Genomic DNA, 18,291 nt, shown 5'->3' on the forward strand with positions numbered 1-18,291 from the left:
TCTGTTCCTAAACATCAGTAAATACAAATTATATTGATAAATATCAGTAAATATAATATACAGTCTAAGCATGAAAGCAAATCTACACTCATTGCTACTTCAACCATTACAATACTTTAATAAAACATCCAACTGGATTAAAGGTTGAAAGTATTAAATTGATGTTTTTTACAAACTTAGAGATACTTGGGCACTGTTAAAAGGCTTGTGAGTTTGAGCACAGCTGCCCTCATTTTCCCAGAGAAATTATTTCCATCTCCTACCTGATTTCCCCCTAATTAAAAACTGGGAAAGCAGCTGTGTTGAGGTGACAAATGACATCATGAATGTCTTCACCTTGTTTTGTCACCTCCTGTGACCAAGCCTCACTCCCTAAGTCACTGGATTGCCACCTACAACATCCCATTCTCTGGAAGGAGAGGGCATTCCAGGAGCTTGGAAAAAGTCCCAAAACTCACCTCAGTGTGGGTGTGGAAATGTGGATTTGTGTCACCCTGTGCGCCCTGCTCTACTCCCTTCATCTCCTGAGGATTCCAAACCCCAATTCTCATTCCCAAGCTCATCCCAGTGCAGCTCCTGCCCACGGTAGGAAGCTGGCAGCACAGGAATCTTGTGGTTTTAAGGCTAAAAAGACACGGAATTTGGAACAAATTCCAGCCAAAGCCCATTATTTACAGTCCCAGGGGTTCATGTTTCAGACACTGCTCAACAGGGAGAGTGTAAAAGGTGGAAAGTAGGGAATAAAGGGTTAGGAAAAAAAGGAGACATTGTACTTTTACAGTTTTTAGGGGTTTTATTTTCAGCTGAAATTCTACCACAAGGGAATCTGTGGTTTTATGGTCTTTACATGATAAGTGTCTTCTAAAGCTTCTAAAATGATCTGTTTTTATAAAGCCCGAGAATCTGAGAATTTCATCATGAATTTTCATAGCAGCACATCCTCACATTTTTAATGAATCAACTGCATAATTTGCATCATTATAATGAACCAGTCAAGTAATTCATTGTATAAAACAATCAAGGAGGCTGAATAAATACTGAAATCATTCCATAAACACACAGCAAGCTCAGGGAAGCAACTCCCACTCCTCCAGGATTTTTGTGTGCACATCTCTTCTGGCAGACAGGAACAAATCCACACCGTATCATTTCTCCAGATGAAAACTCTCCATGTCCAAGCAGCTTTCCCTGGAATAACAAAATCTTCAGGGGGGTTGTTCCTGTCCCAATCCCAGCTCTGTAATTCCAGTGGGTCATGAAAATTGAAAGCTCTTGAAGAAGCAAACAGTAAAAACAGGGATTGATTGGAGCTGTTTAGGCAAAATAATTCGCTGTTGGAGCAGAACACAAAGAGAGAAGAAAGCAGAGTTTGTACCTGCTCCTGGACAAAAATGGGACGTTCAGGAAAACATTTCTTTGACCCCAAAGGCAGGATGATGATGGTTTTACTTCACCACAGACAGAGCATTTTCCCGGGGGTTTCCCAGGAAGCTGCAGAGGAGCTGGAAGGCCGAGCTGAGGTGGAAAGCCACGCAGACATAGGCAGTGTAGAGCAGCAGCCCGGCCATGGCCAGGTTGAAGGAGTAGAAGAGCACCTTCTCCCAGGGCTCCATCAGGTAACTGCAGGTGATCAGCTCAAACTGGCAGAAGAGCCAGTACAGGTAGCTCGGGGTGCTCCTCTTCACATCCATCCCCGCTTCCCAAAGCGTCCTGTGGGATAAAGGATGGGCAGGCATGGAAATGGGAACCTTGCACTGTGCCAGCCTCACCAAGGAGGCTTCGTGAGATCTTTTTTATCCAGGAGCTGTGGCAATTCCATTCCCTGGGCCAAACTCTGACAGAATTTCACCTTGCACTGGGTTACCCAAGACTCTGTTGGAGCAGCTTAACTAAAAATCACTTTAAAACCTCTCTCCTTCCCCACCTGTGCATGCAGAATTTGCTACAAGGCTGATTTCTACCACTGCACACTGGATTTTATGTCTCGTGCTCCAGTCGCTGCTGGAAGTCCCAGGTGCAAACTGAGAGCAAGGAGAACACCACACATACAGAATTCCAATAAAAGGAAACCATATCCAGATTATCCAGCTTTTTCTGCAGCAGGGATTGAATTGATCTGTTGCCAAAACAAACTATTATTATTATTACTAATAATAATAATAATAATACTACATCTATACTATATACTATATAATATATACTGTATAAATGTAAAATTATCAGTAATAAGCACAGATTTATTTTAAAGAATAAATCAATGCTAATAGTTACTGAGTGTTACATTATGTCAGCAGCAGGACACAGACCTGCAGAGGAAAAGGGAAAACAGGATGATTTCACTTATTGGCACTTCCTGTCCTTTGGTAAATAAGAGGAAACAAACCAAAAACTCCGATTTTCCCACTTTTCAATTGGGAAGTAAAGAACTCCCTGTGGTGTCAAGATCTGTGGAAAGAAATGTATCCCTCAGAAATTACATACAATTAACTCCATAGCTCCAAACAGAGTGGGATTTTATCCTAAAAAAGCCACTTCCCAAAGTTTTTAGACACATTTTGCTTCCATAGCTTCCCCACCTCTTTTCTTCCTGACAGGTGAGCTAAACAAATGCTTCTGTTGTTAGAAATATTACTAATTACTTTTAGCAATATCCTTACTAATACCCCATTTCTGCCCATTACCTGCCGTTTTTATTAAATCAGGTTACACCTGAGGCTCTTCCCATCAAACGCAGCACCAGGTGACTTTGAGGAAAGACTTTTCCTACGAAAAACTGGGCTTGTACAAAGCAGAACTCACCTGTCCACGTGCCCCAACACGGCCGGGAAGCGGATGCTGCCCAGCTCTGCTGCCCTGCTCGGGGAGCAGCTCCCTGTGTGGATGGAGAGGCAGAAACCAGGAGCTTTGATCCTCAATTACAGAGCGTGTCCTCCTCTCCCCGCCCTCCTCCTCGATTGCTGAAATCTCCTCTGGCCACAGGACTCTGATTTATGCAACAGGGCCAGCTCTGTCTGGCACCACGCTCAGGACACCGGCACCTGGTTCTTGGAGCTGAGCCCAAGCTCAAGGACTGCGGCAGGGAGGAGCACACCAGGCAAAAAATATTTACAATTAGTGCCTTCCCTAATTTCAAACCTCCCCAAACACCTCTGCCCCTGTGGGGCTTTTGGTTCCTACTAGGGGCAATTTAATGTCTCTGCAGAATTACGGTGTCAAGAGTTAAGCAGCCACAAAAATGTGGCACAGGAAAGTCTGCAGTGAAGCCACCACCTCCTTTTGCAACCTCTGATTAGAATCATTTTCAAACAGCTCCCAATCTCTGCATCTCCCAGATCTCATCCAGAAACCCCAGGGTGGAGGGAATGTGGGGACAAGGTTTGTGTAAGGAAAAGAGGGTGATTTTTCCTCAGAAAAGCTGCAAAATAAGAGCAGGCCGCAACTGCTCGAGGCGCTTTAATGATCTAATTGGGCAAGAAAATTAGGAAGGAATCTGCATAATACATGGTGTTCTAAACTATCTCCCTGCAGCCAAATCATTTCCAAATATGAATCAGCTTCGTTTGGGGATGATGTGCCACAAGCAATGTCTGAGCCTCACCTTTCCTCCCTTCCTTGCCAAACACAGCCTGAGCTCACCTGGGAGTAAACCCTGCCCTACTCCCTCACCCTTTTGGTTTTCCCCCTCGTGCTTTTCAACAAAATCAAATTTTCTCTTTAAAAACTGTCCCCATTCCCTAGAAAATCAATCCAGAAATGGTGAAGGACTGCCCCAGGCAGCAGCAGTCAAAATGCTCCATGTGCAAACTTTGTCCTTCAGAGAGAGGATCCTCAGGAGCTCCTGCTTCCAGCCAGCCTTTCTCAGCCATGGATTTCAGTGGAGTCTGGAAGGCTGGGGTGGCACAAGGTGGTTTTAGGTGAAAATCAGTGTATTCAGTATTTGATCCCCACAGTGCCCATGCTCCTGGTGGGACAATATCCCTACTCCAGGTTCCTCAGCTTCCCTGCCAGGTGGAGCAGTCTCTTCTGAGTCCTTCAGCACCAAACCCCAGGGCAGCTGAAGGCAGGGCTGGCACCTCCACGCTGCCTGAATCCTCTCCAAAACCATCTGCAGAAAAGCCAGGACAACTCAGGTGATTCTTCCATCGCTCCCAAGTACAAAACCACACAGTAATTTTCAGTCTTTTCAGTAATTCTCCACTTATAACAACAAATTCCCTCAGTTGAAACCAAGCAGTGAGCCTTGTGTGGGTTCCTTTAGCTCCAACAGCGTTCCCAAAGTTTTACCCGACAGCTGAGATCCATTGGGAAAGAGCTGTGCTGTGGGTGGGATGAGCAGGATCCATTCCCAAGCAGGGCTTGGATGGTGGAGTGGAAAACCCCCAGGCATCCTCTGCTCCTGCTTCCTGAGCTGCTCCTGCTGCTTTTCCCATGGGGAGATAAGGAATCATTAATAACTTTCACAGCTTCCCTCAGCATACAGGATTTGCCTGAAATCCCTACCTTTTAAAGCAAATTTATCTTACGTGCTCTATGATACTTTTTTTCACACGCAGCGAAAAAATAATCTAAAAAATATTCAAAAATTTTAAAAAGCAACAAGGACAAAAAAAAATAAGCAGACAAAACCAGGTCCTACCTTTGATGGGTGACTGGAAATACATTAAAAAAGCAATTTTTTTGCAAAGATCTTACCCTGAAGAGCAGGAATGAGACTCTCCCAGTAGCACTTTGTCCCTTGTTTCAGGTCTCTTGATCATGTTCCCCACACAATTAGATTTCAAAATCTCCTTTTACTGCTTCTCCCTGGGCTTTCCTGCCAAGCAAATTCAAACCCAACCATATAAAAGTGACACCGTGGCACAGCAATTGTTCTTAGCACGGGAAAATTAACAAAACAAAGCAGAAATATTCAAATTACAAAGGAAACCACCAACCTCCCCTTTTCAGTGTGAAGATTTTTATATGGAAAAGTAGCGACTCTGGGTTTATACAGAATTTAACAGATGAGCTCCGTATAGAAATAGTGATTTTTTTCCCCCCCTCCCATTATTTCATGCCTTATAATGGGATTCTCTGATGTCTAATAAGAGGCAGAGTGGTTGTGTTTCGTGGGGCTTCTCTGCTGTCCAGCAAGGATTATGTAATAAAGCTGCTTTTCTCCTCCTGGTCATCTCTTCCGACAAAACTTACACCCTTGAGATCAGTATTTCTTTTCCCAGCTTCCCTGAAATTGGTCAAGGGGATGAAAAGTGTGGGATGTACAGAGAGAGAGAGAGGTAATGAAAGAAAATCAGCTTTGTTTCCATAGAAAACCAAGCTGAGAATGCTTGGAATCTCTCTGCCTCACACCTATAGACTGCAAGAAGTCAAAATTGAAATTAAGTCCTTCCCTATTCCTGGTCCTGCTGAGGAGTGGGAGGACAAGGAACCCACAGAACATCCACCCCTGTCCTTGGGACGGGGAAAAACCGCCCAATTCTTGGAAAGAATGTCCCAGTGAAGTGAAACCCAGAGAGCAGGTTTGTCTGGAGGGATTGCCACCTGGAACAGGGCTGCAGGACACCCCACAGAAACTGGATAAGGAATGGGACTCGATAAGGGATTTATTTATCTGGGCTCCGCTGATGGGGCTGAGTCGCTGCTGTTTGTAATGCAAATCCCGGCGTTTAATTAGGACATTGTTGCCTGCAAGAGTCACCCCCTTTCCCACAGCTTCCCACACCCGGCCAGACCAGTCCAGGAGCTTCCTTAATTCTGCATCAAGACAGGTAATTAACGAAGTGAAGAGTATGGAGCTGTGATCTGCACAAGGAATGCGCGTGGAATGTGCAAGGAACTGGCGCAGAGGATCGGGCACAGCCCATTCCAGCTCGAGGCAAGGTGAGGTCGTGTCACCGAGTGTGGCACAACCTCAGTGTCCCATAAAAGCTGCCCAGTGAATTATGGCACCTGTGAAACGCAGAGCCCCCCTGCGCCTGCTTCCAGCACCTGGCAGAATTCCTGAGCTGAGGATGGGCCATTCGGGAACAGAAGAGCTCAGGGAAGCCGTGGGTTCCTGCACAGCTGGGCTCTGCTTTCTCCCTCTGGTTCCTCTAAGCTGGCACCAATGTTTACCCCCATCAGTTCTTCCCCCGTGCCACCCATCACTCACCTTAGAACTGCTGCTGTTTCAGGGGCAAAACAAATTACCTGGGAAGGAAAAGCTGCCTAAAACAGGTTAGAACCTAGAACGCTGCAGATACCAAGCCATGAGTGACCGGCAGAGCTGGGACTAGGAGCTGATTAGACTCGGAATTCTTAAGACCAAGGTTCTGCTGTTCTCTAATTTCCAGGATCATTCTGTATTTTTACTTTCAATCAGGGCTGATACCACCCTTGCCATCTCACAGGCCTTCAGCACACATTGTACAAGAACTGACTGAAGCAGTAAGAAAGACATTTTGTCTGCTTCTAGTAAATAAATAGCTGCATTTTTATGACAGTTTTACACCTGTACAGCAACTCGTGATAGTCATAACAAGCACAGCTCTGTCAAATGCTGTGGAAGAATTTATTAACAGGACTTCCAAAGATAAACAAAGTACATTTGGAAGTGTTCAAGGCCAGGTTGGAGCAACCTGGGCTATGGAAGTTGTCCCTGCCCCTGGCAGGGGATGAGCTGTAAGGTCCCTTCAACCCAAGACAGGCTGGGATTGTATTTTGTGATTCTCAACCAGATTACTCATTCAAGGAACTACCAGAGACTGTTCCTCCTGTCATTAATCTGTGGAAAATTCCTTCAGAATACCCTGCTAGAAGCAGTGGCACAGCGAAGGGGCACAGCATGGGAGTCAGGGATTTTCCATTGCTCAGGGATATCGCATTCCCTCATGCTGCCATTGCCACTTGTTCCCTCTCCTCTCCTCTCCTCTCCTCTCCTCTCCTCTCCTCTCCTCTCCTCTCCTCTCCTCTCCTCTCCTCTCCTCTCCTCTCCTCTCCTCTCCTCTCCTCTCCTCTCCTCTCCTCTCCTCTCCTCTCCTCTCCTCTCCTCTCCTCTCCTCTCCTCTCCTCTCCTCTCCTCTCCTCTCCTCTCCTCTCCTCTCCTCTCCTCTCCTCTCCTCTCCTCTCCTCTCCTCTCCTCTCCTCTCCTCTCCTCTCCTCTCCTCTCCTCTCTCCTCTCCTCTCCTCTCCTCTCCTCTCCTCTCCTCTTCTCATTCAGCTTCGAAGTTGTGAAGAGTGGGAATAAACACTCCCCAGAAATGCTTCATCCCTTCTCCAGGAAGATTCAGCTCATTCCAGCCCCAGCACTGAGGGAATCCCAAAGCCTCCACAAAACTCAGCCCAGCTGCAAGGAAGACTGAAAGGGCTCTTCAGAGAGCAGCAGGTAACTCTGACTCATTGCAGCACAAAACCTTCCTCCAGCTCCTGCTGAAAGCACAGGGAATCGTGCACCGGGCCTGGAATATGCAAAAGAACATTCCAGCAGGGATGGGAGCATCAAAAGGATAATTGGGGTGTGCTTGGTTCCCTCTCCCAGAGTGTCAACAAACACGGGGCAGGAGCTGAGGATCCACCTGGGCTGTGCAGGAGATGCCTCTGGAAGATAAATCAGCGTGGGGTGAAGTCCAGGGAGCTGGGTTTTAGGAGGAAAGGCAGGGAATGAAAATTTGGGCTTTTTAGGAAAATATTCAGGATGAGAGGATGAGCTCAGTGATTTTTAAGGCCCCCCAGCCTCCCTGCTGAGGGCCAAAGTGGCCACATCATGTCTAAAACTTACTTCCAAAAAGTCTTTGTCATTGTCATCAAAGTGAAACAATTCCTAATCCTATTTAAACTAAATTTTCCTGTATCCCCACACTTCTGAAATTCCGTTTTGATCCCTGGTGCTTTATAACTCTGAGGAAGAAGAAAATTCCACGGAGCTCTGGAGGGAAAATGGGGTATGGGTGATATATAACAATGGAAAGGATGCCAGAAGTTTCTCTTCCACTGAGGAATCAGCCCATGGGGGAGCCTAAAATACATAGAAACACATCTTTTGCTGAACTATTTTACATTTATCGATCTCCAGGCCCCACAAATTTGGAACCTTCAGCTTTTTTCAGTCAGCTCTGGCCATACTTGGCAGCAACGCCTCTCGGAAAAATGGATCCACCTTTATTTTATTTCTGAGTGGCAAAATTGATTAATTGAGAAGGAGAATTTGAGGCAGATTTTTCTTAACCTTGATGTGTTCTCTCGTAGAAAGCAAATCTTCTGCATTTCCGCCCTGCCAACATAATCAGTGCTGCTGCTGCTTTACTCACATTATTTTGACAGAGGCTCAGACCTGTCCCTGGATATGAATCCTCTTTATTTAGATATTTCCTTTACACATGTCCTAGTTTTTCTGGGACTGTGGTCCAGAGAAAGGAACGGGAATTTCTCTCTCCTGTAAGAAACAGGAATTTCTTTTCTGTGAAATAATGGATATTTCTTCTGGGGTGACATTTTTCCTCGTCAGCTTTAGCAGAATTCCCATAAAATACTGCTTTGTGTGAAGTTTCCCAGGTTTTATTGCTGTCTTCTGGAAACTATTTCACACTTTGCAAAACAGAGGTTTCTGTTGTGTAGATTTATTTTCGATGGAATCGAGCACTCCCAGAGGGGAGTTGTCTCTCTCCACACACCTAAAAAGTGGATTTCTTGTTAAATATGATGCAGTTATTTGGTAAATTAATTAATAAGAGCTGGAATTCTGGAGTTTTAATCTTTGTTCTGCCTCGGCCCCCTCAGAGCTGCCACGAGGCCTCATTTTTAACATTTCTCTTTCCTTTCTCCCCCTTTATATCCTCCTCTTATTAAGAGTCATTTGTCACTGAGGAATTTCCAGAATTTTAGTGTAGATGTAAAAATACCTTCTCTTGAACATATCCATCTTTATGATTAATATCAGACTGGCCTAAAAAGAGTGATTCCTTTCAGAATTTTAAAAGGCTTTCATCCCATCTCCTCATCTGATCTGATACAAGGACATTTTCACTCCTGGGAAAAAAAAAATGAGGTATTGCCACTCCACCTAAATCTAAATGTGAGCTCACAGACTCACTGAACCACAAACAAGAGGTGGAGAATTCCTGGGAAACACAGCCCTAATGATCAAGTGCTGGATAACTTCAGGTCAGGGGTAAACCCCACCTCAGGCCAAAACCACACCAGAGATTTGCAAGTGCCAGAGTTTATTTACTGCCAACCTTTCCAGTGGAACTCTCCCAGGGAATCCTTTCCCAGCAGGAATTCGTACCCAGAGCGGAGCTTTTGGATCCTCAGGGATTTATGATCCATGTTCAATTCCATTTTTAATTCTTCCCTCACACACAACACTTTTATGGCCTTGCCACCTATCAAAGCCCCATAAAAACAGGGCTCTGCCACTCCACAGAGACTGATTTTTCCAAGACTTTACAGAGTTGCCATTAAAGCCCATTTCATGTTCCATAAATTTTTATATCAAACATTCCTCCCTGGCTGGCTCTCCTGTCAGAGTGACCTACTGGATCTCATTTTCAAGATAAATTTAATCCTTTCAGCCACGTTTTCCTTATGCCAGGTGTAACCCTGGAGGACCTCTATGAAATACTGTTTGATGGGGAGAGGAAACAAAGCCCATTTTGACAAAAAAAAGGGCAAAAGTATCCATAATTTGTCTCATTTCTACTTAGATGTGGAAATCCTCCTCTGCATGTCTTCATATTCAGAGTCCAACCTCACAGGGAAGGATATTTATCAAAATAATCTTCGTTTGCTGGAGAAAAGGAGAGCTCTGAGTACACCAAACAGTCCTTTTAGCCAAGATTCTGCCACAGATTCATGTATCAGGCCAAGATTTAGATGTGATTAAATGATCTCGGTGTCCTTGCAAATGATTTTTATTTAAAGGATGGCCAAGAAACAGTTTTCCACAAAAAAAAAAAAAAAAAAAAAAAAAAAAAAAAAAAAGAACAAAAAAGTGTTATCATTTTCAAATGTTTCAGTGAAAATTTTGGGTTTTATGAAAACCCTAAAACCAATGTAAGTGATTCCTGAAGCAAGTATTTATAGCAACTTTGAATCTTCAACACCCTCTTGAAATAGTTCTAAAGATTTAAATTAAAGAACAATCCCAGGCCTATTTTAAAGCTAAATCTTGAGGCTGTCAGGAGACAGAGTGGGGTTAAGGAGTTATGTGGGAACAGTGAGAAAGCAGAGAATTGCAGCCTCTGAAATTCTGGCACTGAGGAAAAATCCAAGCGAGTCACACCTTTACACCGTGTTCTTTTAGAGCTTTTGAAGAGTTAAACACACCAAAAGACAGTTCAAGGGGGAAATGACACTATTTATGCTTTAAACACACAGCTATTAATGTAATTAAATAATTGAGCAAAGTACTGTCAAAATATATCCTGTGAGAAGAGCTAGCCTTGAACAGTGATGCAGGAGTGTGGAAAGAATTATTAAATGGGATTTTCCCATTTTCTTATTTGTGCACTGGGCTATAAAAATTCCACATCCTTTCCAACCAGCCCCACTGATTCCCCACATTCCCAAGGTAAATCCAGGAGAATTGTGTGTAGGAGAGCACAGGCTGAAGGGCAGCGGGACAATTTCTGGGCTGAAATATTTCCAGAGCAGGGTCCCAGTTAAAAACCCTTCCATTTTAGATTGTTCAGCAGAACTTGGCTATTTGCAGAAAGGCATTTGAAGCTCCAGGACTTCATTACATGTCTCTTGGTACCAGAGAGGAATAAGGAATAACTGAACCTTAAGGAAGTAATGGAGCAGGCTGAGAAATGGCAATTTTCAAATATGCACTGTTTCACCCCAATATAACTTAGTCAGAGTTTAAAATCTGTTCTCACTTAAAATGAGGGTTTCTTGTTCCTTCAGAGAGGTTCTTCTGTCTGACTGGCTGTTTTTTAATGCCCCTCCTGCCTTGATATTTGTCACTGTGAGACTTCTCAGACATTTAAGGACCCATTTTATTGAGGTCAGAGGCCTTTATGAGCTACCATCAAATTCCCTGGACAAAGAGGCTTGAACTTCCTCACATCTTCCCAACTTTTGACTTAGAACTGGCTGTGAGGGAAGTTTTTGTGGCGGCTCAGAGCTGTAGGTCACACAAGGCAACATTCACTGCCACTGCTGCAGCTCCGTGCCTTGCATTTCACCTTCTCCCTCCACCTCAGCCCTGCAGATGCTCTTGAGAGTGCTTGTCACTGCTAGTTTTGGATAGAAACTTGGGGAGATCAAGGAAAATACCTTAAAGTCTTACAAATAATACGGAATAACCATTAGAGGCACAGAATTTTTGGGCATTCAGGTTTTTCCCTGCGGTTCTGCTGTTCAGTGTGTGATTGAAGCAGCTCCTGCTGAAGGGAACACTTGAAAAGGCACTGAAGGAGTGGGGTCTTTCTTCTCAGGCTGCAAATCCATCTCCCTCCACTTCCAAAGACTTCTGTGATTCAAGATTCCTACTAATTTTCAGCTCTAGACAGACCAGATAAAGAAAAACAATCGAAGAAAGATGGGTGACTCTGCAGCCAGCCCCCAGATCCTGCACATGCTGCTGTGTTTTGCTTTTCTGTCCTCACATACACCAAGTCAGAAATTAATTCCTGTCGCTCCTGGTTGGGAACACAACCAGCAGAACCCAAATTTTGGCTGCTGGCCCAGCTCCTCTCATCTAAGTGCCTCAGCCACCTCCTGTTCCGTTACAAATCCACAGCACCGCGTATTTGGTACACAGAAAGTGCTGTTCCTTAACGCTCAGCCAAGCTGGGAAATTATTTCTTGAATACTTTACTTTTCCCATTACAGCAAGGAGCAGAAAGGAGAAGCTGCTTTATGTGCATGCCGTTCTCTGGTTTTGCTTCCAAAGCCCAGGATTAATTCTCTCATTAAGGTGTTTCTGCTCAGTTGAGCTGTCTGTCCTGAGGCACATTTCTTATGCTCAAAAGTTAAAGTGGGAAAAATCCTTCCCTGGGAGGGTGGGCAGGCCCTGGCACAGGGTGCCCAGAGCAGCTGGGGCTGCCCCTGGATCCCTGGCAGTGCCCAAGGCCAGGCTGGACACTGGGGCTTGGAGCAGCCTGGGACAGTGGGAGGTGTCCCTGCCATGGCAGGGGTGGCACTGGATGGATTTTAAGCTTCTTCCAACCCAAACCATTCTGGGGTTTTATGAGAGTCCATAGAGGAAGGGCTGTGCTGCTTTGTGCTGCCACTCCTGGTGACACAGGAGAGAGTGGTCAGTGCCATTTTTTGTAGCAGGTCAGCTTCTGGACTCTCCAAACCACCCCAGCACCAGCCAGGGATGGGAGGAACCAGGGGCACAAGGGGAATCCAGAGACTGGGATGGGAGCAGAGCCTTCCCCTCCTCGGGACACCGGGAAATCCTGGGTCGTCCCTGCAGCAAACAGCAGCACATCCCATTTACTGCAGAGCTTTCCTTCCTGACTCCTGTGGAAACAGCACACAAGACTCCTGAGCATCTCCAGTGTCTCCATCTTGCAGAGTCTCCTCAGCTGGGGGACAGGGAATGGGATGGGACACACTTGGATTCCTGAGGCATTGCCAGGTGCTGAGCCCATTGTACAACACAACTGCAGCCCCAGAGAGTGAGGGGAATTAACCACGTCCTGGGGCAGCTCCAGCCTTTCCCCACTGCCAAACCTGCTTATCCCAGCTGCTGGGAGGTATTTGGGAGAGCAGGGATGGGATCTGAGCCAGGGCAGGATCCCCTCTGGTGCAAACCCCTCAGTGCTCTGAGCCGAGCCCAGACGCGGGACTGGGTTTGACACTCAGCAGGAGCAGGATCCGGAGGGGAGAAAGAGCCTGGTTCCTGCTTTCCGTGGCTTTTTAGGAAGCAGTGACTAATTATGTGAGCCAGGGAAAGTGCAAATCCCTGCTCCTTACTTGTGGAGCATTACTAACGGATTGGGAATGTGCTGCTGGGAGCCAGAGCCCTGGATGAGGAGCTGGTGCTGTAAGCAGCTGATCAAGTTGCTGGTTATGTGTCCTCAACTCCCTTATGAAGTGAACTTGTGGTGCTTTTCTCTCCGTATCCCAGCTTTCTTGGTTGTTCTGGAGAATCCCAGCTCTCCACAGTGACCAGGATTGATAATAAGGCAAAAAATCAGGAGACCCAGCAGTTAACAGGGGACTGGAACACAACAAGAAGCTTTTTTTTTTTTTTTTTTAAGTATTTTAAAGTTTTTTCATTTACTTGGCAGCGCTGCTCTCCTGACTTCCAATTTGAGCAGAAAGGTCAGCAGAGGACAATGTTTTTGGAGGAGTCATGAGCTATAAATAAAGCCCTTCATCCATCAGATAAACAGCCTCCCACAGAGGGATCCATGGAATTACATCCCAGCCCTTCCACGCGCCTGCTCCTCCTTTGTTTTGCTCCTTTTCCACCAGCCAAAGGCAGCTGCCAGTCATTGCCCCCTTCCCAAACAGACCCTGGGAACGTGGCACATTTGGGGAGCTGGGAATGCTGAAAACACCGGGGCTTGCAGGGAGGAAAAGTGGATTTAGGATCATCTTGCTCCCACCAGCTTTTTCCACAGGCACGTGCAGGAAGGAGCTGGAAGCAGCAGTAGGGAAGCCCACAGATGTCTGAAACTCATTCCCACATCTGGTGTCAGCTTCTGGTGCCTCAGGAGACCCAGGAGTGATGCGGGAATTGGAGGGGGGGTGGAATTCAATCAGAGTCATTAAATTAAATCGCAGTCAGACAATTTCCCCCATTAAAACACGGCTCCAATGCGGCAAATCTGCATCCTGGGGAAGCAGATGGTGCTGTGGATGGAGATTTCGCCGAGTGGGGAGGAGGAGAGACAGTTCTGACAGCTGAAGGCTCCAGCCCAGGCAGCTATTCTGGGCCAAACCACGCCATTCCCATCACACCCAACATATTGCCCAGGAGAAGCCGGAGAGCAAACAAAAAGAAATGTGTTTGTCACTGCAGACACTTGAGAAGCACAGACAGCACTTCAAACACCCTGCAGTGGGAGCTGTAAATGGGAATTATCCCTCTCCTTCCTGCATTCCCTTCTGATGAACCCAAACCTTGGGCAGGATTCAGCAGAGCACAAACATCTCTGAGCAGCTCATCCCTGTCCCCTGACACTGGACAGGTTTCAGTCTTCTCTGAGTGTCCAAAACTGTTGATTCCTGATATTTTTTTAAAAATTCCTTTTGTATTTCTTTCTGTGCTTTTGTATTCTTTGCATTTTGAAGAAGGTTATGGCTGTGGGAGGGAGGTTCTGGCTGCATCCAGTGGACATCAGCAATGCCCCTTTGGTTTTCTGTGCCAGCTCATTAGAGGAAATCTCCTTCTTTCCCCATCACTTCCAAAAAACATCTCCCATTTCAGCCCTAGAGGTGGGAATGCTTCATCATCTTTATTTATTTCTTACTTACTGACAGCCCCTATTGGAGCAAATTTCAAGCACTGGGCCTGAACACAAACACCACCATTTAAAAAGCGGGGCAAGTCGTAATAAACCCTCCATTAAAAAATCCTTTCACTGCCCTTATTTGAATATTTCTTTATCTCCATCACCAAAATCCGGTGATAAAGAGGTGAGCCTTTGGAACTGAGGAACTGGAGCATGTCCTGAGGCTGCCTATGGAAATGAAGCAGTGGGAGAATCCATCCCATATTCCCAGAGACAAAGGGAGCACGGGCTGCCAGCTCTGTGCCACTCAGGGAGTCACAAAACCCATTCATCTGCCTTGCCCGAGGAAATCTAAATCAGCCCAGAGCTGACTTATCTCGATCTTGCCTCTTGGAAGGCTTGAATTTTTTAGGTTTTATTCAGAATTCGGTCAAGGGAAGGCGTCAGGGCTGGAATGAACCTCTGGAACAGTCAAGGCACTGAGTGGAGCGTGGATTTTACACGGCACAGTCAGCTGAGGGCACAGCTAATTTTAGTTTTAGAGAAGTCACCAAAAAAGGCACCTGTAACCTCAGCTCCCCTCTCACCTCAGCTTTGGGACAAGCCTGGCCTAAGGATTTAATCCCGAATGCAGCCCGTTATGTTCTGCATCCAAAAGTGCCTCGGAGTGAAAATGTGAGGCATCCAAATGTGGAAATCAATTTTGCAGCCTCTTGCTTAATGCAAATGAAATAGTCTGCACCACAGACACGAAACAGCTGCTAAACAGAGTAAAAATTAATGAAGAAGAAAATTAAGATTGCTTTGTTGCTGCTTTTTATCAATTTATGCCCAGATCTGAGGAAGGTTTCATAAGAACTCTGCCAGTTTGCAAAGTGATTCCGGATTGCTGAGCTTCTATTTATATTTTCCTTGCATGTCCTGGAGTTCTCTGGAAAAGTGGGAAGTTTGTGAGGCATTAATTCACCAGCAAGTGCTTTACAAGCATTCCCAAGCATCTGCACTCTGTGGTGATGCTGCTGCTTAAATCAAAGATCATTTCAGAGAGCAGCTCTGGCCCTCAGGAGCATCTTCAGCTTTATCTGCTGGGTGCTTCTGGTGGCATCTCAGTCATTTCCCAATTCCCAGTGAGTTCATCTCTGGAAAATGACAGGCAATATCTGTTTGGAATAATCTCTCTCTCCCAAAGTGTGTCATGCCCTGGAGGAGTGGACTCCAAATCAATATTTTGGGGCTCGTGCTCCCACCAGGCAAAGACTCCCAGTGATTTCAGTGGCCAAATTTTTCTTGTAAGTCCAGAATCGTGGCAATTTGAGGCTCTGTAAATTGATAAATGCCAGAATTTCCTTCTGAAATACATCCCTGGTTAATTTTTTCCATGAAATTAATATTGGCATCTTTCCTTGATTGTCTCACCAGGTAGTTTGGCTCTGATATTAAAAGTAAGAACACATAAAAGTTAGAAAACAACACCCCTTAGGTTACTTGGGCAATGAGATAGATCCTTGTTTTCTTAAAATAATCATTTCAGGTATAACTGACACCAAATTCCATACTTACCATCAGGAATTATATTCCCTACCAAGAGAAAGGCGGGTGTGGGATTTCCACTGCAGGCACCTGCAGGTATTTCACCTTCCCAGTATATCCAGGATGTGTTCCTATATATATATAATTTATATATAATTTATATATATAAACCACTGCTGTGGTTTGGTGCACACCATCCCACAGCAGAACTTTGTGTTTAAATAAAAGATGTTGTTAAAACACGAGTCAGAAATCTCCCTGGGCCTCTCATTCCCATTGACACCGAGGTCAGGCGCCAGGAAATCAATGAAAATCAGATTTTACACATGAAGATGTCCCGGGATTGAGAACCCTGGAGAAGAGAAAGGAGCAACCTGTGTGGAAAATTCCTGTTTGCATTCCACATCTGCAAACGTTCCTCTTCAGGGGAGATGCAAAACGAGCAGAATTGCTGGGATGAGGTTTCTCAGGAGTTCAGCAGTGAGGAGGCAAAATTTACCTGCAATTCTTGGCATCTGCTGCAAGATAAAATCCTGGGAACAACATTGGGAACGTTGCTTATATCAACTGAGATGGAAACCACTGTCAGGACAACTCCTCCTTATTTAGCTGTTATTCAAATACCAACCAGTTTCTGATACTGCCCCCGAGTTATTCCTCTGGAGAGCTGTGCCTGTGCCACCCCAAATATCCTAAAATCTGTTTCTTTCAAATATCTGGAAAGAGAAGCACAAGATTATTTTACTGCATTGCAGCCCTGACATGAAAAACTCCGCTTTTATAGTTGTTATTATTGGCAGTGATTTTTCTATTCTGAATTTACATCTCAGCAGAAGGAAAGCGAGGCGGCCCTGCAGGTTTTGGGCAATATTTTGCTTTGATTTTAAGAGTTTTCTTTAATTTTAATAATTTGCTTCACAGGACTAACCAGCAATGAGCCACATTACTGTGCACATCTGATTTATGGCAATAAAAGTGCTTGAACCTGAAAATCCTGGGAAAACTTTTTAACTGGGCAGCAGAATTCAGCAAACAACAACAGAAACATCCTCCAAGTTTTAGCATCCCAGACCATATCATAGAACAGGTATCCCAGAGATTTTGGTAGTATTTTTACAAAGAAATTTCCATCAAATTAAATGTTTCTTGTAATGAATTTGCCCAGTAAAGCTCGTGGCCCATCAGTGTTGTGTCCTCACTGTTCATCCCCAGGGTGCAAGAATGGTAAATTCAGTTTGCAACCACAGGAAATTAAAGAGTTTTTCACTGTTGTTATTTGTATTTAAGTTATCCTTGTAAGTACATTCACAAAATGAGGCTTCTTCCAATCAAAACCACTGGGGTTTGTTCAATACAAGCAGGAAACGACAACGATTAAAATGTTGCTATTGTTCAGACTGGCAAATAGTGAGAGCTTTCCCAAGATCTCACTCTCTGTTTTAATTCTGGCTACCACCAAAAAAAATTGCCCAGAAAAGCTGAATGCTACTTTTTTTCTCCTGGACCCAAAATAATTTCCAAGTTTATTGTGCTTATAATCCGCAATTCCTGTGTGTTAAGCACTAAACAAATGCATTCACGTTTGCAGCAGCCAAAACGTGGAAACAAATGATGCCCCGCTGGCTTCATGCTACGTGCGAGCAGGAGGAGGAGCTGTTGAGCAAGGAATGCTTTTTCCCAGTTTTCCAAGTGGGTAATTATCCAGTTTATTCGCAAACCTGCCTCAGAATCCGCTTTTCATTCTTTCACAAGTGAACAAAAGCCTGGGGTCGCCCTCCAGCAAAACCAAAATCAAATAGCAGCCGACAGCCCGAATATTGGTGACGTTTTTACTGCTGATTTCCAGTGTTTAAAAGAATGTCTGTGGATCCCGAAGTTCTGCTTCTCCCCCGGGAAGAGCTGCTGGAGTGCCCGGGCTCAGCCATGGACTGCAGGATGCGCTCTGGGTTTGCATTTGTTGGCTCGAGCCACGGGGCTGGCTCAGTAACCTTTGAATTTTGCACTTAACTGGTGCAGAACTTGTTCTTAACCCCGGCCTAACTCACATTTAACACTGGGAGCTCCAGTGCAAGGGCTGAGTGTTTCCAGGGTGGCCCTATCCCGATGCCAGTGGCTTCCCTGTCGCAGTTCTCCAGCAGGACGAGGCTTTCCTGCTGTTCCAACCCCTGCCGAAGGGAAATTCCAGGCACTCTGCAGTTCCAGAGCTTTGCAGACCCTGCTCTCAGAGCCCAGGTGCTCCTGGAACCAGCTCAGTCTCTCCTGCAGGATCAAATACGTGGAATTTAATGGGAAACTCATCCCTGCGCTCATGGATTGCTCCATTTGGAGCATCCTCTGCTTCTGGGGCATTCAGCCCACGTAGGGGCCT

At 45.4% G+C, this 18,291-nt stretch overlaps 1 protein-coding gene across 1 annotated transcript; it reads right to left on the reverse strand.

Moving 5' to 3' along the window:
* Positions 1 to 880: 880 nt before the first annotated feature.
* On the reverse strand, positions 881 to 1,691 carry LOC138114900 (serine palmitoyltransferase small subunit B-like). Its single transcript, XM_069024859.1, has one exon. The coding sequence runs from the start codon at positions 1,689 to 1,691 to the stop codon at positions 1,446 to 1,448; it is 246 nt and encodes an 81-aa protein (XP_068880960.1). The 3' UTR covers positions 881 to 1,445.
* Between the last annotated feature and the right edge of the window lie 16,600 nt (positions 1,692 to 18,291).

This window comes from Aphelocoma coerulescens, chromosome 9, assembly GCF_041296385.1.
Source record: "Aphelocoma coerulescens isolate FSJ_1873_10779 chromosome 9, UR_Acoe_1.0, whole genome shotgun sequence".
Taxonomy (NCBI): Eukaryota; Metazoa; Chordata; class Aves; order Passeriformes; family Corvidae; genus Aphelocoma; species Aphelocoma coerulescens.